Source organism: Desmodus rotundus, chromosome 3 (genome assembly GCF_022682495.2).
Source record: "Desmodus rotundus isolate HL8 chromosome 3, HLdesRot8A.1, whole genome shotgun sequence".
NCBI lineage: Eukaryota > Metazoa > Chordata > Mammalia > Chiroptera > Phyllostomidae > Desmodus > Desmodus rotundus.
In genome coordinates this window covers 14,232,840-14,260,179 of record NC_071389.1, presented here as the reverse complement: position 1 = coordinate 14,260,179, position 27,340 = coordinate 14,232,840, and the positions used below count along the sequence as shown (strand labels likewise).

General features: G+C 47.4%; 1 protein-coding gene and 2 long non-coding RNA genes across 5 annotated transcripts in view; 2 read left to right on the top strand and 1 right to left on the bottom strand.

The window, feature by feature from the left end:
- LOC123479128 (uncharacterized) overlaps positions 1–12,394 on the top strand; it is a 31,355-nt gene extending 18,961 nt beyond the window's left edge. For 2 of the 3 annotated variants that reach the window (XR_011650949.1, XR_008426332.2), the window contains one exon: positions 5,907–7,606. This is a non-coding gene — a long non-coding RNA (uncharacterized lncRNA). Of the gene's footprint in view, positions 1–5,906; positions 7,607–9,238 lie in introns of those variants that run through there. The other variant, XR_008426331.2, reaches the window with a different exon arrangement.
- On the bottom strand, positions 473–16,104 carry ELOA (elongin A). The gene is made up of 11 exons (XM_053920047.2): positions 15,872–16,104; positions 10,529–10,585; positions 9,400–9,506; positions 7,403–8,582; positions 6,926–7,040; positions 6,048–6,203; positions 5,851–5,948; positions 4,445–4,625; positions 4,015–4,126; positions 3,327–3,505; positions 473–1,692 (listed from the first exon to the last, which is right to left on the bottom strand). The coding sequence occupies exons 1-11, from the start codon at positions 16,022–16,024 to the stop codon at positions 1,631–1,633; spliced, it is 2,400 nt and encodes a 799-aa protein (XP_053776022.1). The 5' UTR covers positions 16,025–16,104; the 3' UTR covers positions 473–1,630.
- A 459-nt stretch (positions 16,105–16,563) lies between these two features.
- LOC112299210 (uncharacterized) lies at positions 16,564–17,520 on the top strand. The gene is made up of 2 exons (XR_002974237.3): positions 16,564–16,800; positions 17,216–17,520. It is a non-coding gene; the product is annotated as an uncharacterized lncRNA (long non-coding RNA).
- The last annotated feature ends 9,820 nt before the right edge of the window (positions 17,521–27,340 follow it).

Here is a 27,340-nt window from a genome sequence, read left to right as displayed (position 1 = left end):
AGAAACAGTGCTTTACCCAATTAAAACTACAGTATATTAAAACAGAACAATACTTACACCCCATTGCAACAGGCACCCCGCACAGCAGTGTGCACTGAACAGCCACCGCTCTGGGTCTTCCGAGTTAGGGGAACTGCAGTCTCCAGGATGGCTGAAAACAACGGGCTCCCTATTCTGAGCCTTGAGTGTGCTTAATGAAGGGACCGACTGCCATGCTCCTCAGTCTACTGAACACAATTTTTAAGGATGGCCCCTCAGTTTATAGCATCTGCTTCCACCTGGGCCACAGCCAAGTGGGGTCCTACTAGATCGGTGTTCTTCAGCAGCCAAGAGGGCACTGACACAGTCCTCCGCATCCTGACCTTACCCCTCAGTCAACTCAAAAGTGAGACCCTCCCTTCCCAAACTCATGGATTCCCTCGTGGTTCTTCTCCATCTTGACACTACAGCTCAGACACTTTTGCTAAGTTGGCCCTTCCCTCCAGATTCTGGCTTAAACACTCGAAAAGCAGAGAGCGCTTCAGCTGCAAAGCTCTCTACAAAACAGAGCAAATTGTCGTGCTCTTCCAATCACATGATCTTACCTTTTAAAGAAAGCAAAACCAAAACCAATTTCCAGCAGAGCATTACAGCTTTCAAAACCATTCACTTCTAGTAGTAATTCATAGGGATCAGGAGGTTAAAGTGCCGGCTTTTAAAACTAAAGTTGTATTGGGGTGGGGGTGCTATAAAAAGCCCTGCCAGGTATTTGTGTTTCCCCCATGCTAATGGGAGCAGGAAAAAGAACCCTAAGTTTTGAATCAGACACTGGAAATTGGTTCTGTGCAAATCGACCTCCCAAGGTTCTGTATCCTCTAGTGAGCCTCAAAAGAAAAAGGTGGGAACTGGCAAAAAGGGTGGGGGAAAGATTCTAGACCTTTACAAATAACTTCCCTTAATAATAAATACTATTTAATGAATAAGAAAGAGAGTTCCTTCTGTACAGGAACCCAAAGCAACACTGAGGAGGACCTCAGAGGCGGAGGGTCTAATCTGAACGCTTCCTGTCCACACGTTGAGGGCCCCCTCTAGGACAGGCAGCCCAGACCCACTCCTCGCCCTGTGGGGAGCAGGCACCACACAGGCTCTGGGGATGCCCAGTCCTCCCTCTGGACCAGAGTCCACTCAGGAGAGCCCGACTGGGATGGGGAATGGCTATCATTAGGCTTTTGTCTAAGCTGATTAATAAAGGATCCTGAAAATAAAAGGCTAAGTGTGTGGTAGAGGACAAAACACAAAAACAAAAAACCTGGGGGTAATATAAATACAATCTGGGCAATATTTATTAATTAAAACTATCTTATAGTTTACAAAGAAGCTAAATAACAACAAAAGTATAATTGACCTTAAAATGCTCAGTGAGACTGAGGCTTCACATCATCTTCAGAATTCTGAAGTATTCTCCAGGTGGGGAGGCAGTGGCTGCGGCACATAGGTTCACAGATGTGACACCTGAGAACTGTGCAGGACTCGGAGACCAAAGCTTCCACAGAGCAAAAGACTCAGGTCTCCTTTGGAAGTTCCATTCCCCAGCCCCCACTGTCCTTATCTTCCTCACCCCTAAATTCCACCTCCAAGGCAAGTCCTCAGTTTATCGTCGGGAGAATCTGTTCTTGAAAGCTTTAATCGTCTTAGCCATCATGGGGGCAATTTCTGTGAAAAGAAAAATAAGGCCATTGTTTCAAATCCATGGCACTTCACACATACCCCACCAGTGATTTACAGTCAAAGCCAAAGCCTCCTCACTCTTGGTTCTGCACCACCAGCCAAATGGATGCAAGTGGTAGCAGTCTGCTAACACCACAGTAAAAGCAGCTGCACAGCACGAACACCTGCTGAGCACCTGCCAGGCCCGGAACAATCACTATCTCTAATTCTAACAACCTCACCAAGACTCAGAGAGACTGGCCAACTTGCCCTGGTTATACGTAAGTGATGAACTGGAATTCAATCCAGACTTTAAAGGCCATGCTGAGCCATAATTTAACTCTGCCTCACCGACATCCAAACAAGCAGAAAGCACTCCCTTTCCAGCCCATCTGTCCACTGTAGCAATCGGTCTAATGCAAGCCAAATGCAAATACCATCGGAGGACTGGTTAACCAAAGCCCAGCCAAAGCTTAGGCCAGGACTCCTACCCTTCCACAGGCCCTTAAGTGAATACAGAATAATGCTTTTAAGTTAGGGCTTCTCCTTAGAATATTGGGCATAACTTAGTAATCAATTTAATAAAATATAAAACAGACCCAACTAGATAAAATAAACAAATATTTGGAAGCTTGGGTTTTAAAGTTATAAAACCTCAGTAAGACGGACTATCACGTAGCTGTCAATAGTTATGAACCCTCTGTTAGTGGCTGCAAAAAGGTTTACATTTAGGTAAAATAAAGCAGAGTGCCAAATGGATATTCACTATGCATTACATAAGAGATACACATGCAGCTCTGGCTGGTGTGGCTCAGTGGCTTGAGGGCTGGCCTGCGAACCAAAAGGCTGCGGGTTTGATTCCCAGTCAGAATGCATGTCTGTGTTGCGGGCCAGGTCCCTGGTCGGGGGTGTGTGAGAGGCCAACTGATTGATGTTTCACTCTGTCTGTCTCTCCCACCTTTCCCCCTCTCTAGAAGTAGATAAATAAAATCTTTAAAAAGAAAAAAGCCCTGGCTGGTGTGGTTCAGTGGATTGAGTGCCAGCCTGTGAACCAAAAGGTCATCAGTTCAAGTCCCAGACAGGGCACGTGCCTGGATTGTGGGCCAAGTCCCCATTTGAGGGGTGTGCAGGGGCAACCTATCGATGTATCTATTGCACATTGATGTTTCTACTCCCTCTCTTTATCCTTCCCTTCTCTAAAAATAAATAAATAAAATCTTTAAAAAAAAAGATACACAAGCAGCCCCGACCAGTGTGGCTCAGTTGGTTGGACACAGTTCCGCAAAGGGAAAAGGTCATCAGTTCAATTCAGGGCATAATACCTGGGTTACAGGTTCGGTCCCCAGTCAGGGTAAATCCAAGAGGTAACCGATTGATGTTTCTCTCTCACATCAGTGTTTCTCACCCTTTCTTTCTCCTTCCCTTCCCCTCTCCTAAAAATAAAACCTTTAAAAGTAAATAAAAGATACACATGCATTATGCACAAGCAGGGGAAAGGAGGCACTGACATGTAGACGAGCTATGTGCAGAGCATCACACATGTGCTACATCCAGTACACAAATGATGCAGGAGTAATGACATTAAAGGGGCGCAAAAACTGGTTTTGAAATATCTGAACAGAAACTCCCAAGTCACTCACTCTTCACAGCCGGTTTCCTAGGATCGTAGGAAACAGTGCCGCTGACCACGGGCGTGAAGTGGGCACTTTTGGTGCTCGGGCCGTCATAGGCTGGCTTCTCAGGGCTGGCATTAAAGCTGCTGCTGCCACTGCTGGAGGAAGCATGGCTGCTTCCTGTGGGGTAAGGGGCTGGCTTAATCCTGCAACACAGAGCAGAGCTGATTAGACATTAGCCTGAGAAATCTACCTGCAGCACCAGAGATCTGAAGCTGGTCTTTGTAAGGAAGACTCAGTTGCGTGGGTTTGACCAGTGAACTCTATAGCATCCTAGATCCTGGAAATGACTGTAAGATGGCCCTTCAGAATGAATGATAATATCAACTAACTTTTCACTGTTTAGGTGTAAATCTGCACTTTGAAGATGCTAGTGTGATTTCTGTTTAAATGGGGGAAGGGAAAGCGTAAGTGATAATGTTTCCCAGAAGCCAGGCCCTGTTTGCCACATGATCTTGATCTCTTCGAGAGGCAGGAATAATTATCCAGGCTGCACTGCAGTCAAGGAAGCTGAGGCTCCAGAACCCACTCTACACTCTTGTGTTTTCACCCCCAAAATGAATTGCTTCTAGCGCCTGAGCTGCTTTCCCGAGGTGAGTGACAAGCTCTTGGACTCTCTTCCTTGAGCTTGTAGAAACCACAGAGAAGATCATACTTGATTTTCTCCGGCACAGCTGCTCCTCCTGTTCCGAACTTCTCCTGCCTCCTTCGAACATCACGAGGTGGCTTGGCCTCAGAGTCGACAAAGGCCATCTGTGCTTGTCGGCCTGTGGAGAAATATGGAGATTAATACCTGCCTTCTTGAACAGAGATGCTACTATTACTTCAATAACCTACACCATTACCAGATAAAGGCTTTTCAAGTGCTCCCAAAGCTGAGGGTTTACCAACCCTGGAAACCACTCTGTAGTGGAGCATGACCAGTGGCAGGAAAACCCCCACCTCTGCCCCACTTCTGCAAACACAAGAGATTTAGGGGCCAGAGGCCCTCCATCATCTGGGCCCACCAAGACTCTGCTGTGGACCAGAGCACAGGGCTCACTATTTTGCCAGGCCCCATCCTGCTGCCCGGCCTACCCACTTACCTTTGGGCTTATTGGCATGTGCAGATTTGATATTCTTTGTCAGTAATTGTAGCCGCTGCTCTCGGGCATCCTGAAGCCGCAAGTACATCTCCCGCCATGACTCATACTCTTCTGGCCTTTCCTCCTTAAAGTCTCGGTGACAGTGAACTTTCCATAATTGATCTGTTTCTTCAATTAATACCTAAAACCAGAACCAGGACATCATTTATACACAAACCCTCTTACATATCTCTTTTCCACCCTTAATCACCTAGGCTATCCTAATGATTTTTTGGTCTGTATAGAATTATTTTAAAATACCATGGTTCTAGAAAAAAATCAAATCACTAAATTCGCTCTGGTAGGGTAGCTCAGTTACAGCATCGTCCCAATATACCAAGATTCCAGGTTCAGTCCCTGTTCGTGGTATGTATAAGAATCATCCAATGAATACATAAATAAGTGGACAACAAATCACTCTCTGTCTCCCCCCCCCACCCCCGAAAATTAATAAATACATAGTCGCTAAATTAAAATACAACTAAATATGAGGCACTATATATACTAGCTGCTTTTGGGAGCTTGTGGGGCTAGGAGACAAGACAACGAAAACTTAGTTTAAGATCAGTCTTTTCCTTTAGAAAAATCAGCGAAGGGCAGAATCCAAGCATTTCCCGGGTACCACACTGAATTGTAATGGCAAGGGGGCCACCTAACAGATACGCTCCAATCCCCTCGGAATTAGAAAAACAGCAGTGCGATCAGATGCGTACGTTCCAGCTTTAGAAGGAGTTTTGGATAGATCTCAAAGTTTCTAGGACACACCCGGTCACTTGTGATCTTTTAAAAATTTACCAGACACCTGAGTGTCAACACAAAGCTGTCCCAGGCCTGGATCCCAGGTGCTGTGCTGCCAGAATTCTCTCTTGACCTCTGTGACTAGGCAAATTCAAGGGAGGTGTGGGAGGTGTTTTCTAGATCTTTTTTTTTTTTTTGAAGAGATTTATTTATGTACTTTTAGAGAGACAAGAAGGAGAAAGGGGGGGGAGAAACATCAATGTGTGTTTGCCTCCTGTGCACCCCCCACTCGGGGAGAATTTGCAACCCAGGCATGTGCCCCAACTGAGAATCAAACCTACGACCCTTTGGTTTGCAGGCCAGCGCTCAACCCACTAAGCCACACCAGCTAGGGCTTCCTGCTCCCTTTGAATCCCACCTTGATTCTAGCCCAAGAGGCCCACTTAAAAGGCCAGAGACAGATGCTAAAAATATTCTTGTTTAAAGGCCCACTGGCAAAACAAACATGTCCAGAACAGTGACCCATCCAGTGGCCTGCCCTTCAGCTGCAGCAGATTCACAGAGACAAAGCTATTTTTGGAGACACAAGCAAGAAAACTGGCCTCTTCCCACCCAAATAGGATACTTACGTGATTGTATTCCTCTATACGATATAGCTGATCAGGTGTACACCTCTCCAAAACAGGTTCAAGAACAGAATATGGGACGCCTCCCACTTCAAAGATTGCTGCAGAGAATTAAAGGTGAAGCATTGAGTAGCAGCAGCCAAGCCACCCAGTGGTAAGTTCCCAGCTGCTTGAGAGCAAGAGAAAAGCATGTGACTTACAGTCGATGTTGTTTTTAAGTACCCGGATGCACTGCTGGTGCAAGGTCATCATTTTGGGGAGATAGGCACACTTGGAACCAGAATACACCTGCATCTTAGAATTCATTCTGCGTCCAGTGAATCCAGCTTCTTCCTCTTCCTGGGGAGAAGAGTGTGCTACAGCGCAAGAAAAGCAGGAATGTAAGTTTACAGAATGCTCCAACCCGTCCTCACCTCCCATCCTACTCCTCAGCCTCCCGGCTCCCTTTCTCGGAGGCAATCAGCGTTGCCAGTTTCTTGTGTATCCTTCCAGAGGGTCTGTGCGAAAGTGAGCGAATGTGAATTTTATTCCTTTCTAAGCAATTAATAACATACTTACTATCACCATTACTTTTCATTTACCATGCTAGAAATCATTCCACGTCCACACAGAGACTTTCCACAGTTGCACAGGATGCCACCGTGTGGATGAACCGATTTGTTAAGTCTCTTGCTGAGAAACACTTATGTGGCTTTTGATTCTTTTGCTATTAAAACTAGACTTTAGATTTCTAAAGATAAAAAGCTCATGTTCAACATATATAGAAGGCTGCTAAAATAAACAGCAGCAGCTAAGATTTACTTACTATGTGGGAAAACTGGGAGGTAAAGGCTTTATCAGCTTTCAATCCACTTAACAGCCCTATGAGGCAGAATCCATTATTATTCCCACTTACAGAATATGAAACTGAAGTCCATAATTTGTTAAGTTACAACCTAAATTCATATAACTTGTAGAAGCCACAGCTGGATTCAAACCCAAGAGCCTGAGTGATTAGGAAAAGCACCAAAATCTGATGACAGATCCTGAATTAATTATTTAAATCTTCCTTCCATTTAAAAAAAACACAGAAAATTACCTTTTCGCTTTGGTTGGAAGGAGGACACCAATTCAAGGGAAGGAAGTGGCCGGTAATTGGCCTGTATCATAGGTAATGGGAGGTCTGGCAACACCGGCAATGCATCAGTGGGGACCTGCAGAGAAGAGACCAGTGACTGGAGAGCCCTGTACAGGCACAGCCTCCCTCCTACAGTCCACTTACAGCAGTGCTGCCGGGGCAGACAAGCCACGGGCAGGTCCAGGCTGGAGGAGGGTGGCAGTCTGGCCTGACCACCTAAGTCAGGACATCCGTACAGATGGGCCCAGCCCAACGGGACACCTCAGCAAATGCTTTTCTACCCTGGCAGCTAGACAGGCCCCAAGGAGATTACTCCAAACTGAAATTCAACAGGCCACATAAAAGCCAGCCAAGCAGAACAGCAGCAGGGTGGGTCCTGGGAGCTCCGCAAAGCCAGATGCTCTGAATGGGAAGCCACCAAAGGGCTGAAGGGGTTACCTTTCTCGGCTTGGCTGAATCAGTTCTAGCCGGCTGAAGTTTCTCTGACTTGTTTTCGTTCACCTTAGGTAATTTCTGAACTGGGTCCAAGTTTTTACTAGTGCTTTTCGAATCATTTTTTTTAAGTCCTTTTTCTCCAACAGTTGGGGCTGAGGTTTTCACAATCTTTTTCTTTTTCTTCCGGGGCTGGTCATAGCTGAGGTATGACTCAAAAGACATGGTGGGCTGCTCAAACTCATCATCCACGTCTGCCTCCTCACCTTTAGGGAGGGAGTCCACTGGCTTCCTATTTGAATGAGTTTTTACTTTCCCTTCTTGAGTCTTTAGGTTGTTAGAAACCTTCTCTTTTGCCTTGGGCAGCAGGTCTCTGGCCCCCTTTCCTATGTCTAAGCTGTCTAGACTTTGCTTGCTTTTGTCTGATTTGGTTTTCTCTGAGTCTTTGTGCTTTTGCTTTTTGGGGTGGTTATCTGAAGCAGTCTCCAAGGGGGATAAAAACTTCTTGGTGCTGCCCTCTCTTTCCTTCTCTTTCTTGGAACCACCAGAGGGCGGTTTCTCCTTTGTACTGTCCCCTGAGAGGGGCCTCCGGTTTTCCTCTTTGGAGATGGCCTTGTGGGATTTCTCTCTGCTCAAAGGCAACTTCTCTCCCCTGTCATCCACTGGACGTTTGTCCTTATGGGAAGATTTGTGCTCCTTGTTGTGACTCACAACCCCTTTCCCCTGGGGTTCACCTAGCTGTCTTTCTTGACTGAAGCCCCGTCTGTCCTGAAAGGCATTACTGTGGCCCTTTCCAGGCTTCTGGTGTGGAGCAAAGGGCTCCTGGTCCTCATCTGGGGATCTGTAATGGTCCCCAGACACCGGATGAGGGTTGCCAGACGACGGAGGGGACTGAACGTGGCCGTAATCGGAAGACTCATGGTCTGAAGAGTAAGTCGGTGAGACCCCACGGCCCCTCTTTCGCTCGTCTCTCCTCTCCTGACTATGAGACACTTTGTGAGGTCTTTCGAGCTCTGGGAGTCTCCTGTGCTTTTTCTGTCTGTGATCAGGACTGCACTGTTGGCTGCTGGAGGCGTTCCAGTTGTCTTGGTAGTCCCCCTTGAGCTCCTCCTCCTTCCGAAGAGCATCCCTGGGGCGCTTGCGGGAATTGCTCTTCTCAAAGTCCTGTTCATCAGGGTCAGTGTTTCTAAATAGAAGAAAATGCCGATAAAGCAGTTTTAAATCTCAGTGTTATCCTTGTTCAGAAGACAAAGTCAAGGAACCCGAACTCCAATAGAGCTAAAGAGAATACAGAGCTAGAAACAAGGTCTTGGGAAGAAGGTAAGTGTGTTCCGCTAAGATATGCAACTACGTTTTAAAGCTGGGAACTCAATAAAATGGAAAATGATGAGTTTAACTACAGGACAGAAAGATCAAGTATCTTGTGGACACAAAAGTGATTAACAGGAAGGCATACTTAATTGTTACATAAAAGGAGGCTGTTAGCGGGCATTGGTGGTTCAGTGATAAAAGGGGGCTATTATATACATAGTTTGTATGCAACTACATGAAAAGCCTTTTAAGAAAAGGTTAGAAAGGAATGTACCAAAATGCTAATAATACTTGGTTTTGATGGTACATTTATAAGAAATTTTGATCCTTTTTAAAAAATTTATTTCTTTCAAAAAAAATTCTCTTTTTTTTTCTCACCCAAGGACAATTTTTCATTGCTTTTAGAGAGGGGGGGGGAAGGGAGAAAGAAACACTGATGCAGAGAGAAGCACAGATTGGCTGCCTTCCCATACAAGCCCGGACGCAGATCGCTCAAGCCCGGGATCAACACTGTGACCTTTTGGTTTACAGGAGGACGCTCCAACCAACTGAGCCACACCGGCCGAGGCAAAAATAAATATTTTAAATAAGAATGCAGAGAAGAAATAATAAAGAAAAAGTTCTGTCTGTAAACACTCCAAATGTCAGATTTAACCATGAACTTGAACAAACCTACGGAGCAATGTTTTTACCGTTCCACGGGAACCAACTTCTTCCACTGGGCCACCAGGTCCCTGGCAAAGCTTCCAACGTGCTCGTGTTTTCGTAAGCTGTTTACTGTTTTCCCAACGCCGGTCTCCTATACATTGGACAAAGGAATTGTTAGACAATTGAGGAACTAGGTTCACAGTTTTCAAAGAAGTCAGACCTGCTTTTCAACAAACCAGTAATGGCCTTCCTAAAATATACCATGCAAGTCTCAGTATAGAGTTACTTTGTTTCTATACCCCAAACTTCTAATGACACACAGTAGCAAAGTATACCAAAGAGGAAATACTGAACTAAAACATTTCTACAATAATAACTAGAGTGACTTTGGCAGGTTCAGGCACTGAGCTAAGAGCTTTGCATACAACACCGGAATCGCCTTTACAACAACTCTGTGAAGTAGGAATCTATCCCATTTTACAAAGTACAACTAGAGTCTCAAAACTTGGATTCCGGCCCAGGATTAACTAGTTGATGCCAAAACCAATGTTCTTTTAATTTTCAGAAAAACTTTTTGAGAAAAATTCACGTAACAACAAATTCAACATTTTACCCATTTAAAGATTGTATTTATTTATTTTTAGAGAGGGGAAAGGAGGGAGGAAGAGGGAGATAAACACTGATGTGAGAGAGAAACATCAATTGGTTGCCTCTTGCACGTGCCCCAACTGGGACCAGCCGCAACCCAGGCATGTACCCTGACCAGGAATCGAATTGGGGACCTTTCGCTTTGTGGGGTGATGACTCCCAACCGAGCCACAGTAGTCAGGGCCCATTTTAACCATTTTAAAGGGTACAGTTCAGTGGTTTCTAGAACACTCACAATACTGTGCAACCATCACCACCATCTAATTCCAGAACATACCTGTCACCCTAGAAAAAAGTCTTATTGCTCCCAATTGCCCCCCACCCCCTGGCAACCACAGTCTATTTTCTGCCTGTGATCTGCCTATTTTGAACATTTCACGTAAGTGAAATAATTCAATATGTGGCCCCACGTCTCGTTTCTTTCACTTGCAAAGCCCATGCTCTCTATCTTACTGCATAATCTCTTCCAGTAGGAAGAATATAGGATATAGTTTTATATAACATCTAAAGCTATACAGTTCTTACCGCAAGGATGTCTACTGTAATAGGCAAGATGGAGAGTTTCTTCAAATATTTTAATACCTGCAGAAAGAATAAAATAAACATTAATTTCCATAAAATCATAACCATGTACTGAAACAACCAAGAATAATATGGTTAAATACTTATCTAAGTATTATACAGTAACAAGTATGGTTATTATCCCTATTTTACAAGTATGAAAACAGACTCAGAAAAGGTAAGCTATTTGTGAAAAGTGTAACAAAAAGTTTTGAAGTTGTTTTTCCCCTAGTGTATGTACTATAATCTCTTTTTCTATCATATATGTTTTGTAGCCTATCATAGTTAATTTTTTTTTCAGATGTCTTATAATTTTTTTTTAAGTGTGGAGAAAATAAATAATGACTGCTGCTTTTTTTTTAAAGGTAAGTTATTTGCCCTAGGATGCAAGTAAGGCAAGAGTCACGTAGGCCTTTGGCTCTGGATTCCCTGTTTGCAACCACTATGCTACACCAATGGGAAACGAGACTTAGAAAAGGGGATCAAGCCTATCAACTCTAAAAAAGTCATCAACAGTCATTTTCCCCCGGTTTTGAGAAAGGTACCCATCTTAGGAAAATTACCTGTAGACCTGACACCAAGGAAAATAGAGAAAAGGTCTCTCTCTCTTTTTTTTAAAGATTTTATTTATTTATGTTTAGAAAGGGGGAAGGGAGGGAGAAAGAGAAGGGAGAGAAACAGTTGGTTGCCTCTCAAGCTCCCCTCACCAGGGACCTGGCCCTCAACCCAGGCGTGTGCCCCAACTGGGAATGGAACCCGCGACACTTCAGTTCGCAGGTCCGTGCTCAATCCACTGAGCACCGGCCAGGCAGGAGAAGAGGTCTCTATAAGAAAAGGGTATCCTGTTTCCAGGCAGAGTCAGCAGTGTTTCACAGAATTGCTTTTTGGACACAATGGGAAGCCAAGACTAATTTCAAGATGCCAGAATCAGAGCTTTGCCCTTAATGGTGAACACAAAATGTCTGGGCAGATGAGCAAAGCGATCTGAGTTTGGCCACACTTCCTTCCTGTAGTCCCTAAAACGAGGTCAAAATCAGGATCGCATGGCTGCTAAGACAGAGTTCCGGAGTCAGAGACAGGCTTCAGTTTGGCTCTGTCCCCTCCTTGCCAGGTGACCTTGTGCAAGTCAGTGACCTCTCTGAACCACATTTACTTCGTCTGCAAAATCAGAACTGGGTCCTGTTTCTACTTAACAAGTGTGGGGGTTCGCTGGGATAGACCGTGTGTAGTCCTTAGCCATGGGGCCTGGAACCCTATAGAAGCTCCATAAATGTTTACTATTAATCATATCATCTATCAACAAACAGATCTTCAAATGTCTAGCCTTGTTCCTCAAACAGATATTCACCAACTAATTCCTACTTGCTCCATTTCCACTAAAAGCCATGGCTGTCCACACCTTGCTCTAGAAAATGTCTATGTACATGTAAACAGGCTTCAAAGTACGAGGAGTTCAAAACACATAACCGAGCCCTGGCTGGTGTGGCTCAGTGGATTGAGCACCTGCCTGAAAACCAAAGGGTGCCGTTTCGATTCCCAGTCAGGATACGTGCCTGAGTTGCTGGCCAGGTCAATGCTTCTCTTACACATCGATATTTCTCTCCCCCTCTTCCTCCCTCCCTTCCCCTCTCTCTAAAAATAAATAATTAGAATCTTTAAAATCCTGGCTGGTGTGGCTCAGTGGATTGAAGGCCCGCCTATGAACCAAAAGGTTGCTGGTTCGCCTGGGTTGCTGGCCAGGTCCCCAACTGGGGGCATGCAAGAAGCAATTGATAGATGTATCTCTCGAACATTGCTGTTTCTCTCCCTCTTTCTCCCTCCCTTTTCCCCTCTCTTAAAAGGTAAATGAATAAAATCTTTTAAAAACCAGATAGCTGTGACTACCTTTACATTTAAATGTTGGATAACAAGCTCTGTCCTTTTTTTTCCACGGGTAACTCAGGGTGTAAGCGGTATGTCTCAATGCTATATAGGTGGAGTAACAAGTGTGTTTTTCTGGTCATTCTACTTCAGTAATTACTGAACATGGTCACTAGGCAAGCGCCTGGGTCACGAATGATAATATTGTTTGACTAAGAACAAATGAAAAGCCAAGTGGTGAATGCAAGGAGTTTCGCCTTCGTAGCTGAGTGAAAATTATCCTCCACTTCAAATCTGATCACAACCAACATCCAACTTAGGAAAGAGTTGATGCGTATTTTTTGTCAACCAAGCTCTGGGTACAAAGATTAATGCCAAGTCCTTTTCTTGAAGGAATATTTAGAATCATTGTAAAGGTTAAAAATCAGTCATCCCCCCTAATGCCATTAAATACCATCTACTACGTGTTGGCTACTGTGCTAAGTTGTTACATGTTACCTTATTTCATCTTCATTAACCACCTCTATAAAGTGGGTATTATTCTCCCCACTTTACAGATGTTTGAGCCGAGCTCAGTGAGGTTAGGCAACTTGCCTATTGTGCTAGTCAGTCAAGTGTATCTCCCACAGAGCGCACTACAAAGCCAGGAGAAACATCCAGCATAGTAACACCGTCCTTAGAAAACAGAGCTGTAGCTCGTGTGCCTCTCAGCATACCCCAAGCAAAGCAAAAGCTCCTCAGTGTCACGTTATTAGACAGTTTAGAGTCCACACGTAAAGGAGGTCACCATGGGGACAAAGGGTACTTGGGACCTCTACAAAGCCAACCTTAAGGATGGGCCTTTAAATCACTGAGGGTGTGTTCTACCTCAAAGCCTAGCACTAGCTCAGGGGTGTCAAACTCATTTTCCCCGGGGGCCACATCAGCCTCGCGGTTGCCTTCAAAGGGCCGAATGTAATTTCAACTCAACAGTTAAGGAGTAGTTACGTTTATACAGTCCAAAAATTATTTCAGCCCTTTGAAGGCAACCGCAAGGCTGATGTGGCCCCCCTGTGAAAATGAGTTTGACACCCCTGCACTAGCTGAAGGAGTAAATGCTCTGGTTTGCTTTGGGTTAGTAGAAGTGACTTAAAAGCAGACAAAACTAAAACCCTGGAGATTTTCAAAATGGTTCAGCCCAATGTAAGGGAAAAGGGGCTTCAAAGCCCCTCTATTTTCAATGAGGTTCAAAAAAAAAAAAAAAAAGCAGTAACAAGGAAAAAGCACTTTGGGCATCCTCAGGTAGATAGAAACTTGTAAAACCAACACACCAATTGGAGAGTTTGCAAGAACTGATCACTAAGCAGTATCAACCATTTGCACAATATATGCTTAGAAATTTCAGTGGTCCTTTGCAAACTCCTTCAACCCAAAAAAGCAAAAGATGTTCATAATGTTGACTCCCTACTCTCCACTTGCCATCAAACTATGTTCTGGGTAGTTTTCACATTCAACAGGTAACAAAATGTAACAAATGTAATGAAATGTAACAAAATGTAACACAGACAGGTAACTTTACAAACCATGACAATTGTTTCCCATAAAATAGTAGGAACCAAGTGACCCTGGTCTCTGCCTGTTACCTTTTCCCCAAGTAAGCCTCAACCATAAGATGGACTTAAAAGTGAAAACAGTTATAGTTAAATACCAATGCTTAATACCAGGAAATCCATGAACATAGGTGTGGAATTCACTCTTTGGCTAATAATGGTTTGAAATCAAGATTTAGTTGCAAACCCAATGCTGCTGTATAATCTTCTTGCAGTTTCAAGAACAACCTGTGGGAGCTTGTTGGGTTAACAGAAGGTTGAGAAGAAGGCCAGTGTGCCAGCTTGCAGTTTTCCCCCTGCGGTTAGCTCATTTCTGAACGGCAACTAGTGTGCCCTTTGCAGAAATGATCTCCCAGCATTTTTTCATCTTTTTAATGCTCACTTCATAACACAAGGCCAGAAGTTCAGGGTGATTCCTATCTGGTAAGAGAAAGCCCAAATACTGGCAATAATCACTACTAGTTCAAACAGGATGAGAAGTCAAATTGTTTTCCTAATTTGAAATTTCGTGCACATCAACTACTAGAAAAGCTACTTCAAAACTTAAATTCTAGGGGTGGGTAGACGTGGAATACGGTACAAGGGGAGTAATTGATGATAGAAAAAAATACAATAAAAAATTAAAATAAATTTTAATTAAATTCTAGTGGAAGAATGACTATAGATAATGCATGGTGCATTTTTATAAACCTGATGGAAAGACCAAAACTGGGGCTGGGGAATGGATTTCACAGCGTTGCTTTAAGGTTTTGAAGACCAGCCACAGACACAGTGTCGGGAACACAACCGAGTGCTCGGAAAGAACGAGCGTGCGTGAGCCGTCCAACAGGGTTCCCGTGAGCAGGAACCTGCAAATACGCCTGGCCACTAGGTACTGAAGCCACAACAGAAAATGTAACAAAACAATGGGAAAGGTTTAAGTTTTCAAGGATTTAAAAGTAAAATGGCTTCCTAAATAAGCGGATCTTCGATCCAGGAGTGAACGGGAAGAGCCAAAAAGTGGCCTGGCGGCGAGGTGCCGCGCGCCGCCTTTACAAACGGGGGCCCGGCGCGGGGAGGCGCGGGTGCGCGCTGCGGTCTCCCGTCTCGGGAAGGGAGCAGGTGCAGCCCCGGCGCGCGACCCGCAGCACCGCACCGGGACGCCGGCGGAGCCGGGCGGACGGGCGTTCCCGTCGTGCGGCGCCGTCTCCGAAACCCCCAGCACCGGGGAGCCGGGCGGCGCGCGGCCGGCGGGACAGGACGCGGGTAACTTGAGGAAACAGTTTCAAACGCACGACCGGCCGGGCGCGAGTGAAAATGGTTGCCCGTCGCCGCCGCACCGCGGGGACGGGCAGCTCCTACCTTTCGGTCGCGGCCGCGGGGGCGTCTACCTGCGACTCCTGGCCCTTCCTTTCCTCCTCCCGACTCCCAACTAAGTTTCCAGGCCGCTCCCGGGACCGGGGGGCCCTCGCTCCGGCGTCGGGACGCGGGGCCACACGCGAGCCCCGACTCCCCTGCGTGGCCGAACGGCCGGGGACGCGGGGGCACCGGAGCCGCCGCGCGGGCTCTCCGACGGGCCACAGCGGGCCCGGGGCGGCGGCGGAGGCTCGGGGCGCGCGCCCGCGTCCGCCGGGGCCCGGGCCCGGGAGGCCACGCTCCGCCGAGACCCGCCGCCCGCCGGGCGGGCGGCCCCCCGCGCGGGCAGCGGCCCACGGCCGCCAACTTCCCGAGTCCGGGCTGCGGGCGCGCCCGGGCCTGGCGCCGGGTCCGAGCCCCAACGGCCCCGGGCACGGGGGGCGGCCGCGCCCGGGCCCGCGACCGTTACTGGGCAGCGCCCGCACAACGCCCGCCCGCCCGCCCGCGCCGCCCGCCCGCTCACCTTCTTCGGGTCCGGGTTCGCCGCCAGCCGCGCCTGCAGCTTCTCCACAACTTGCAGCGCCGACTCCGCCGCCATCGCTGTCACTGGCGCGGCCTCCTCGCCGGAACTGGGCTCGCGTCGCGTCCGCGGGCCGCGGCTCCGCCCTCCGTGCATCCCCGGCGGAGACGGAAGCGCCACCGGCCCCTTCCGGGCCCCGGCGGCGGGGCGGGCAGGTGCGGGGTGCGGGGCGCGGGGGCGCGGGGCCCGGGCCCAGTCGGCGGCCGCGGCGCCCGGCCCCCCGCGGGCCGCTCCGAGCAGCCCGGCTCCCGGCCTCGGGGTGCGGAGCCGAAACCTGGAAGGCGCTCTGGCGCCCGCGGCGGACGCACTGAGGCCGCAGCGCCCGAGCCCGGCTTTAGAAACCCGGACCCCGCGCCGGGGCCGCGCGCCCCGCCCCGTCGGCACCTGTCAGCGCCCCGGGCGACTTCTCCCGCTGCAGCCGGACGCGGTGGGCCCTCCTGCCCCCACTTCGCCGGTGAGGAGACTGAGGCTCGCGAAGACCGAATGAAGTTGCTCGTGGTCCAGTAACAGGAAAGGGATGAGGCTGGAATTTGAATCTGAATAGTCTAGATCCACAGTGGAGACACATCTCTGAACAGGTGGAGGAACTGAGGCCCAGGGAAAAAAGGATTAGTGTGCAAACTACGAACTGCTGGCTAGTTTGTAGTCCAACTAAAACTAAAAGGATTAGAAGGATTAAACTGAAAGGATTAAACTAAAAGGATTAGTGTGAAGTCAAACTACTAGCTAGTTTAGCTACAGGAGGTAATAACCTGCCTCTCGACTTCCCCCAAACCGTGTCTGGTACATAAGCAAGAAATAAGTGAAGAATGAACGAACGAAGGAACGAACGAGAGACTCTTCCAGGTCCCTGCTCTGGACAAAGAAACAATGTAAGTTGTTTCTTCCAACGCGCTTTCATACACTCAGGACACCGAGAAGCCCTCCCTATTGTGTTCCCACCCCTCTGCTTAGTGCCGCTCCCTCTGCAACTGACCCTTTTCGGTATAAATTGTCCATTTACTTTTCTGTCTTGTCACTGGGCTGTTTATCAAATGCAAGGACTGAGCTGCCCAACATTAATAAGTCTCTGCTGCTGGAACAATCCAGTTGAAAATCTCAGCCTTGGATAAAAAGTACACACAAAATTGATGACCCCCCCCCACCTGGTGCCCTAAGGCTCAATAACAGCTGTGAGGCATCAAACTGGGCGTGAGGGGACTGGGTTCCAGCCCAGGCCCTCGAGTCTCCCTCCTCTGCATAGAGAGTGCTTTTACATTCCCAATTCCTTCCGTGTCGAAAATGTAGCGCTGGAGCAAAGGAGAAGGAACCAATCATTGAAGCAGAATTGCTGACTAACTGACCTGGCATGTACTCAGGACACATGGAACATCTTGCGCATGGTGCCCAGGGAGAGCTCAACAACCAGAATGAGAAGAAACAGTGCACGCTGCCAGGGGCTTCCAGACACGGCCCACCCCAGCGCCCCACTGCATCCATATCCGCCTGCCCTGCAGAGTGAGGAACTCTTACACTTGAACAGAATATATGAGTACCCTCCAGTCGGCTAATTATGTCTGTGTCTTTCTGATTAAAAAGACAGTTTTTAACCATTTCTTCAATTATTGGTTTTAGAGAGAAAGAGAAACACTGATTTGTTGTTCCACTTATTTTATGCATTCATTGGTTGATTCTTTTTTTTAAATATTTTTTAAGATTTTATTTTTTTTTTAGAAAGAGGGGAAGGGGAGGAGAAAGAGGGAGAGAAAGATCGATGTGTGAGAGAAACATTGGTTGACTCTCACGTGCCCCCACCTGGGGACCTGGCCAGCAACCCAGGCATATGCCCCGACCAGGAATCGTGTGTGAGAGGCAACTACACATTGATGTTTCTCTCCTTTTCTTTCTCCCTCCCTTCCCCTCTGTCTACAAATAAAATAAATAAAATCTTTAAATGAAAAACGTTTTTAAAAAAGTGAAAGACAAGTGAGGAAAAAAACCCACCAACCATCTTGTCCTGAATAGAACAAGGAGGCCTTGCCTCTCATGGAACAGCCAAGTGAGAGCCTGTGGGCTGGACAGTGTTGAGGAGTACGGGTGGGCGAGGCTTCCCTTGGCCTTCTCCTGGCTGGGCTCTCCCACTCCTCTATCTTACCAAGCAGGCAGCATCTGAGATTGGTTGGAGGGTGGGGTGTAAAGGACACAGGGCTGGAGGATCAGTGACAACCTGAGCTCCAACCCCCTACTCTATTACCAGTGCTAACCGTGGCTCCAGGTCCAGTTATTGAAACTCACTGACACTGTTTCCTCCTGCTTCACAGAATCCTTGTGAGGCTTGTTCATATGTCATTTAAAGTAACTGGCATTCAGTAGGTCTGCTTTTTTTTCTTTTTAGGGCAGCAATTATTAGGGTAATTCATGGCTTCAGCAGAGGGAGTGTTGTGCTCTGCTGTAAAGGAGAATACGGACGCTCCATCTGGGTGGTTTGTGCTGCACAGCTGTAGCCACTGTTCTCTTCCCGATGGGCTCGTTTTTCTGAATTGACTATATTCATCTTTGTTTCACATCCTTCAAACATGTTCAGTTGGCTATTTACTCAGGGATGACATCTTTCTGGGCTTCACAGGCTGGATTTAGTTGCCTTCCTCAAATATAGTCATACAAGTGGAGACTGCCAGCTCCAGGGAACGGTGTCTGAGGTTCAAAATCCACACCTTTCACGGACTGCCTTGCCACCGGATTAAATCCCCACTGACAATTTAAGGTGTCAGGCCTAGAAACCCTCTGAGGCCCTTTGTCTAAAGAGGCCAGACAGCAGCCCCTGGAGAATCTGTATTTACCAGGAAAAAAGTTACCATAAAAACCAAAGAGTAACGAATACTTTGATTGAATTTATATAAATTGTATCCAGGTAATAATCTAAATCAGCAATTTTTAACTGGTGTGCCCCAAGAAGTTTCAAAACATACAACACCTGCCCTGAATGGTGTAGCTCAGTGGGTTAGGCATCATCCCGCAAACAGAAAGGTGGCTGGTTCAATTCCCAGTCAGCACGCATGCCTGGGTTGCAGCCAGGTCCCTGGATGCAGGTGTGCAAGAGGCAACCCATCATTGTTTCTCTCAAACATGGATGTTTCTGTCCCTCTCTTTCTCCCTCCCTTCCCCTCTCTCTAAAAATAAATAAATAAAATCTCTCTCTTTTAATGCAACACCTCACTCTTCAGTCAGGGGCACTGACTTCTTTTCCCTTTGATTGTCAAATTAAAAAATGACAAGCCAACACAACAGCTGTCCCATGTGAATAAATCAAAATTATACCTATTTTTGTCATATTGGCAAAAATATAACTTTTGGTGTGCCGCATACTTTCAGTAATCAGTTTATATGTGTGTGCAATGAGATGAAAAAGTTTGAAAATTGCTCACCTAAATGATTTCCCTTAGCTCTTTATCTTGTTTTGTTTTTGTTACAGAATTTATCACAATTTGAAATGAGGCTAGTGTTCTTGTTTTTAATCTTGTCTTCCCATTACTAAGAAATCAGTGTGGCTAAAACTGCCTAGAACATAGCAGATAATGATCTAGCTCACAGTGTTGTTGGGTGGATTAAACGAGATTACTTGTGTTGACTGCAAAGTGTTATCAACCAATAAGATTATCTTAATTCATCCGAGGAAATTGATGATTAGGAAACTTTAGTGACACCATGCTCTCAGCTCCAGAAACCAAGTGTGGATGTGGTCTTTGCTGAGAATGCCCTTGGGATGAGGTTGTTAGAAGTGTAAGCTAAAGGCAGCTAGCTGGGAGCTGATAGGGCTGGACAGGTAAGAGAAAGGGAGGAGGAGGGAGAGGGAGGAAGCCTGGACTGACTGATTAAATTTTCACTCCCAAGGTCAGAAGAGGTCTGTGAACCATCTGAGTTTGGGTGTCCACAAATGACAGATTCTCAAAAAAGTCCACACCTTCCTCCTCTCATTGGCGGGGGAGGGGAGGGATTAAAAACCACTGAGTTAAGTAGAGAAGATTAAGAAAGCACAGCGCAGGAGTGAGAATAACTACTACTTGCCCAGTGCCTTCCAGAAGGCCCAGTTCTGTGCCACCTTTCTAAGTATCTCTCCGCCTTCCAACTATCTCGTGGGGCATTTTAAGGATGAGAACCCAAGGCTCAGAGAGATTGAGCAACTAGCTCAAATGTGGTAAATGACAACCCAAAATGAGAAACCTGCTTCCTCATTTGTTAACTGAGGAGGGTTAACTGGGCAAAGTAATGATAGCAATAACAATGACATAAAATTTCCTTTTAAAATAAATTTACCTAGCCCTGGCTGGGTTGCTCAGTTGGTTAGAGCGTCATCCAGATACGCCAAGGTTGTGGGTTTGATCCCCCATCAGGGCACATCCAAGAATCGACCAATGAATGCACAAGTAAGGGGAACAACAAACTGATGTCTTTCTCTCTCTCTCCCTCCCCGCCTGCCTCTCTCAAATCATTTTAAAACTTTTTAAGTAAATAGAAGAAATTTACTTAAGTAAAAAAAAAAGTAAGTCTTTTTAAATAAAAATTCAGTGGATGCTTAGTGGTAGAAACTAATATAAGGTAGAAATAATATTCAAGGCAGTTCAAGAGAGACAGAAGTTTGGGAAACACTGAGATCCAAGAACCTTAGGGGGACCTATTAGCTTGAACCATAAGAAATGGATGATACCTGATTACTTCCCTTTGACCTACAAAAATTATGATTTCCTGTGGTTCAACCAACTAGAAAGTCCTCTGTTTTCTGGCCCCTATGTTCTAGCAAAACCAACTGCTGGCCTTTGCCCTCACGCACCACACAGTTGCTCTCCTTCGTGCCAGTGCCCAAGCCCCAGTCCCTCTGCTGGGCTCCCGCACACTCTAAGGATGCAGGTGTCACCACCTTCGAGAACTGTCCTTGTCAACTGACTCCCAAAGCAAGTGAGGTGCTCCTCCTCACAGCTTCCCTACATAGTCAGCATGTCCGTCTGCGTGCTTGGGTCTGTCTCTCCTACAAGCCTATGAACTGCCCTGGGGAAAGGACACTTTTTTAATGAATCCCAGGAACCTCTGCCTGGCACAGAGGAGGACCCTCAAGCTTCGCCGACCGAGCGAGTGAGAGAAGGCAGACCTACAACGAAGGCAGGCCGAATTCAGCCTGGAGGGCCAGGGGACAAAAGGCAGGCAACCTGTCTGAACACAGATGCAAAACCAGCCATACATAACCTGTGTGTTCAAACCTGCGTGACCCTCAGCCACACAGAACCGCTGTGTTTAGACAGCGTGACCTCCCTCAAGGAACTTACTCTCTAGAGAAGCCACTGTGTAACCAAGAATCAGAGAAACTGCCGCCGCAGGTGAAGACCAGGCAAACCCACAGGAGACCACTCGTGGGAGCACAGCTGCTTAGGAGGGACAGAGCGTTAGACCCCCCCGACGGGTAAGAAGCTCCTCTAACCTGGTGTGAAGGCAGGGAGTTATAGTAGCAACGATGGCAAAAGTCCAACAGGGGCAAAAGCGGAAGTGGGTGCTTTAAATGTTTTCTCATTCAAAGGAAAACCTTATGAGGGGCTTCTGATTGTCCCCGTTTTACAGAAAAAGAAACTGAGGCCTGCTGAGGGCACGGTGGCCACTAGCACTAGAACCCAGATCTCTGGCCTTGAAAACGATGCTCTTCCCGCCTCACCACGAGGGGCTGCACTTCGTGATTTCCTGCGGAAGGAGGGACGGCCCTCTGTCGCGGGAGAAAGGGCACACTCAGTCCCGGGTACTACCATGACAGGCGCAAACCAGCAAGAGGGCACTCCCGTCTGGGCTTCCCGTCTCTGCCCTCGCGGCAGAGCCACCTCCTGCTCCACTGTCTGAGCCCCAGCCCTGCCCTCTCTCAGGCTCCAACACCCGCACCCCTTTCGGCAGATACTTCCCGAATCACCTAGAAGAATCACTGCTCCCACATAGCCAGCCAGTTCCTCTTTTCTCTTCCTGGTTTTAGTGGGGTAGGACCCAGTCCGACCTCTCTGAGCTGTTTTCCCATCGAAGGAGGGGAGCTGTGCTGGTTAAACAAGTTCATAGCTAAATCAATAATATTCGTGCCGAGAACTGCGAAATTAAGAAATACCAGGCTCTTGGAACAGCACTTGATTCATCCAAATACGTGTTTATTGCTGGGCCTCCTGAGATGTGCAGACAGCCCCCACCCTAAACAAGAAGTCCAGTCCAGTGATGGCGATGTTATTCAAAGGACAGATTCCGCTGGGGAAGCCATAAATCTATCCGTAATTAGAGGATGATCCAGAGACTTGAAACAAAAATTTCACTGAGGAAGAGGAAACTTCTATAGATACATAAAAAGATATTCCATCTCAATAGCAACCAGGGAAGTGAAAATAAAAACCACAATGAAATGGCATTTCAAACCCGGCAGGGTGAATTAGTACCTGTTAGGAATACTGGGCCAGCAGGCCCGAGGCTTCAGGACAGTAAACCTGACCAAGCACAGAAGGAGCAGGGACAGGTACGGCACGTCGTAAGTATTCTGCTAACCCAAGCACAGAAAGGCTGGACAGAGATAGCAGACGGCGGCTCCTGGGCTAAAAACAGCCTCCTGCCGCATTCTGTTTGCCCTCATGGTGTTTACAAAACTGAAGTGATTGCCAAGAGTTAAAAATCAAGAGATTTCACAACTTCTCTGGGAAAACAGTGAAATCTGGCAGCTCCTGACCCAGCCTCCGCGGAACAACACGTGGCCGGAGCTGAGTGGCAGCTGATCCCTTTCGCCACACCAGCAGCACTGCCCGGCCTGACTGCGTCCTCCACCTTCTCCCTAGGCCCGAGGGTGTTGAAGTGTGCTCCCCCTCCGTTGGAGATTTATGGGACCCACTGGCAGGGATAAAATCCAGAGTCTGGTATTACCCAACTCCAATGGGGCCAGGAACTACAGCCAGAAACAATTCCTTCAGCAATATATTTACATACCACGATCCGAAATCCTTACAACCCTGCAGGAAACCAAGGCTCAGAGAAGTTAAGAATTTTGTTTAATTTACCATTTTTAAAAGACACTATTTATTTATTTATTTATTTATTTTTAGAGAGAGGGGAAGGGAGAGGGAGAGAAGCATCAGTGTGAGACAGACACATTGATCCGCTGCCTCTCCTGCGCCCCCACCCAACAGGGACCTGGCTGGCAGCCCAGGCCTGCGCCCTGACAGGGAATTGAACCAGGACCCTTCGCTTTGCGGGACGATGCCCAGCCCACTGGGCCACACCAGTCAGGGCATAAGTTAAGAAATTTGCCCGGTGAGTGGCCAGGTTGGAATGGAACTCACGAATCTCAGACTCAGCTAATACTGATTCAACGCATTCATATACTTAAGCACTGCTGAGTGTTGTACGTGAACTAAATAATTTCTCACTTCAACCCTATGACACAAACAATTATTTCCACTTTACCTGTGAGCAAAGGAAGGCACGAAGGTTAACGGCTTTTCAGAGGTCACACGGCTAGCGAGAGATTTGAAGGCAGCAGTCTGCTTGCAGAGCCTGAACCTCGGGGCGGCACAGGCAGGCCTCAGGGCTGCTGCAGCTCAGGTCCCCACCTCCTGGGCCAGGCCAATGGACTCTGTGGTCACCGGTTCACAACTCAGTGCCACTCTTTCAAGTCACACACATCGGGTTTGCCTTTAACACCAAAGTGGAAAACCACACACCACCCTGCAGTGTGTCTCCCCCACACAACGTTAGGCTGTCAAGCACCTTCCACATCAGCATGGCAGTCCAGTTCTAGGGACGTACCAGTTTATTTAACTTACCTCCTTACAGACATTGAGGTCATCTCCTGCTTTTCCTTGTTGTATTAAACAGTTGATGCGTCACCCTGCCCGGTGTGGCTCAGTGGGTTGGGTGTCGTCCTGCAAAGCAAAGAGTCACCAGCCTGATTCCCAGTCAGGGCACACGCCTGCGTTGCGGGTTCAATCCCAGGTTGAGGTGTATATGAGAGGCAACCAAGCAATGTTTCTCTCTCACATCGATGTTTCTCTCCCTCTCTTTCTCCCTCCCTTCCCTCTCTCTAAAAATAAATAAAATCTTTAAAAAAAATTGATGCATCAAACATCCTCGTTCACCTAAATTTGTGCACTTGAATATTTTTTCATTCTGTAGAATAATTTGAAGTAGAATTAAGGGTCAAGGTCATGCATATGTAAGATTTGGAGGTCGTACAAACTGCCCTCCAGAACGGCTCTTCCAATGTACACGCGCACCAGCACTGTAAGGAGGGCCGGTTTTCCACACCCTTGCCTCCACCGGGAATTTTTTCCTATTGCTTTCTCTGCACCACATTCGAGCTGTCTCCCTTAAGTTGCCTTGTTATTTTTATAATCAGTTCACTTTCACCAGTATGATTACAACCATAAAAGGAACAAAATAATCTGTGTCTAGTTTCAAAAGTGGGAGGGGAACAGGAAACACACCAGAATGATGGTGCTGATTGGATTTACATGGGCATGATGTCAGTGATCCTTTTTTTTCCCAGTATTTTTCTAAAGATTTTATTTATTTATTTTAGAGAGAGGAAGGGAGGGAGAGAGGGAAAGAAATGTGTGTGAGAAACATCGATTGGTTGCCTGTCACACACCCCCAGCTGGGGACCTGGCCCACACCCCAGGCACGTGCCCTGTCTGGGAATTGAACCAGCAACCTTTCGTTTCGCAGGCCCACGCGCAATCCACTGAGCCACACCAGCCAGGGCTCAGTAGTTTCCAAATATTCTTACTTTAACAGTAGGGGAAACTTTCTCCGTGCTGATCCTTATTCCTATACTCCTTTTTAAATTGTTTTTAAAGGAAATAGACCCACAGTGTATCATTGAGACAGCATGGGGAGAGACTGTTATCTGTCTGCAGCCAGATTTTGTGGGAGAAGTGCCCCCCCCCCACCCCAAGTGGATGGAAAGAAGAAAAAAAAAAGCTAGAATGACTCAGGGCCTGAGGCAGGGTGAAGGAGATTAGGGACAACCTGGAGTTTAGCAGTGAGAAGGCCAGTAAGACAGCAGCCAGCCATGAACTGGCTTCTGCCCAGTATTGCCGATTTCAGGAAACAGCACCTTTATTCACCTGGATTGCACACACCTGAAGCCAGGGGCCACCCTAGATTCCTGCCTGTCCAACCATCACCAGATCCTCTTGACTGTGTCTTTCTGAATCTCTCAAAGCCCACTTGCCTCTCCGCTCCGGAGCTGGGGCCCTCCTTCTCTCTCCTGGATCACTTAAAGCCACCACCCCTCTGCGCCCAGCCCCACTCATTTCTCACGGATTGTCGATTCAGAGCGCTTCTAACACGCAAATCTGATTTTGGGCAAATCCCTCGCAGGGTCTCATGTGGCCTGCAGCCCTGGCTGCAAGTTAGAGTCACCCAGGGGGGTTTTAAAGATGATCCCAGTGCACCAAACCCCCACAGATTCAGACTAAATTGGTTTGGGGCGTGGCCCAGATTTCTAGTTTTTAAAGTTCCCCCAAGTTCCCCTAATGTGCAGCTAGGGACCACCGGCCTCCAGGATCTAGAGTGTGGGTTCCTCTTTATGGTACTCAGGTATTCCGTATCATTTAATCTTCCAGCACGTATTTCCTGAGCTCCTGCTATTTGTCAGATACCTTGCTCGCAAGGAGGCTAAGCAGAGAGTAACATTTAGGCCCCTCATGAAGCCTTTGGGTCTATCAGGGTCAAGCTGGCTGTTAGTACTTTAAGCCTCATTTCTGCCTCCTCCCACCTCCCACTCTGTTGCAGTCATCATCACTGACTTGGGATTCCCCAAACGTGCACTGCTGCAGCCTCAGGCCCTATGAATATGCTACTGCCTCAGCCCAAAATTCCAGCCCTTGGCCTCTTAGTTAGGATTCAGCTTGAGAACCACTTCCTCTGAAAAGTCTCTACCAAACCCCCAGCCCTCCCAGATCTGCCCAGATCAGCACCATACCCATCATTCTATCTATTGCCACCACAGTCCGTTTCATTGTGTGGCACCTCCTGAGAGCTCCTGAGGGCAGGGACAGTGACCGGCCATTCCTGTGTGCCCAGTGGAGGCACTGGTGTTTGGTGAATCCATACAGGAGCGAACTTGAATGAACTTGAGTGAAGCAGAGGAGGGTCTGGGTAAGAGGCACTACTTGGTACGAGCCAGGTAGGAGCAGATTAGAAACCAGTTAGAGGAGAATTGCAGCTTTAGAAGCTTCAGGAAGCCAGGCTCTGGATAGGAGGTTCAAAAACTCAGCCCTGTAACCACCAGGGAGACAGACAGGTAAACACAGTATCAAAACGAGTAAAACAGTGGTAGCAGCCTGTTGTCTTACTTCTCTTGAAGATGTGGCCTTGGGTGGTGGAAACAACAGAGGATCCGTGTTCTAATTTGTGTATTCTAATTTAGGCACTCGCTTGCATGTGACTTTGGATTAGGCTTACTCCTATATTTGCAAGGCTGTTGGGAGGAACAGAAATAGAGGCCCATATATATGTCTAAATATCTAAAAGTTAAAGGAACAATATAAATGAACAAACAAAACAGAAACATGCCCTGGCTGGTGTGGCTCAGTGGATTAAGTGCTGGTCTTCGAACCAAAGGGTCACTGGTTCAATTCCCAGTCAGGGCACATGCCTGGGTTGTGGGCCAGGTCCCCAGTGGGGGGCACACTAGAGGTAAACACACATTGATGTTTCTCTCCCTCTCTTAAAAAAAAAAGAACAGAAGACTTATAGATACAGAGAACAGACTGATAGTTGCCAGACGGGAGGAGGATTGGAGGACAGATAAATAAATATCTACGAGTTATAAATTAAACTAACAAACCATTAAATATCGCTTCTATCCTATTCTCTTACCTTGACAAATATATCTCCACAGTGATCTGGAGGACAGTGATCTGGAGGGCACAGTGAATTTAGAATTCTCAGAGTTCTTAGAAATGTGGTGGCACAAGGAAAACTAGCCCCTGACCTACACCCTTTTCCTCCCGCCTGTGGAAAGCAGAGCAATGTCCCTTTCCCCCAGGATCCGCAGCCTCATCCCTGGGGCCTGTGAGTATGTTATTTTACGTGGGAAGGGACCTCGAGATAAAGAGGTCGTCCTGGATGATCTGGGTGCACCCAGTGTAATCTCAAACATCCTTGTAAGTGAAAGAGGGAGGCAGAAGAATCAGCCAGAGACGGGCCACAGAAGCAGAGGTGGAGTGAAATGATCACTGGTGGCAAAGGCAGAGGAAGGGGGCCAGGAGCCAAGGAACAGGGGTGGCCTCTAGAAGCTGGAAAAGGCCCAGTAAATGGATTCCCCTCTCAGTCTCCGGAAAGGGGCACAGCCCTGCGACACCTAGATTTATAGCCCACTGAGACCCATTTCGAACTTCTGACACCAAGAAATGTCAGAGAGTGAGC

What these genes read in the sequence shown, in the direction of transcription:
- ELOA (XM_053920047.2), bottom strand. Translation starts at nt 16,024, where the DNA reads ATGCACGGAGGGCGGAGCCGCGGCCCGCGGACGCGACGCGAGCCCAGT. An exon ending in ATTCAGCCAAGCCGAGAAAG is followed by an intron (nt 7,041 to 7,402) that starts GTAACCCCTTCA and finishes TCTTCTCTGCAG; the next exon opens with GTCCCCACTGATGCATTGCC. An exon ending in ACATGCCAATAAGCCCAAAG is followed by an intron (nt 4,127 to 4,444) that starts GTAAGTGGGTAG and finishes ATTTCTCCACAG; the next exon opens with GCCGACAAGCACAGATGGCC.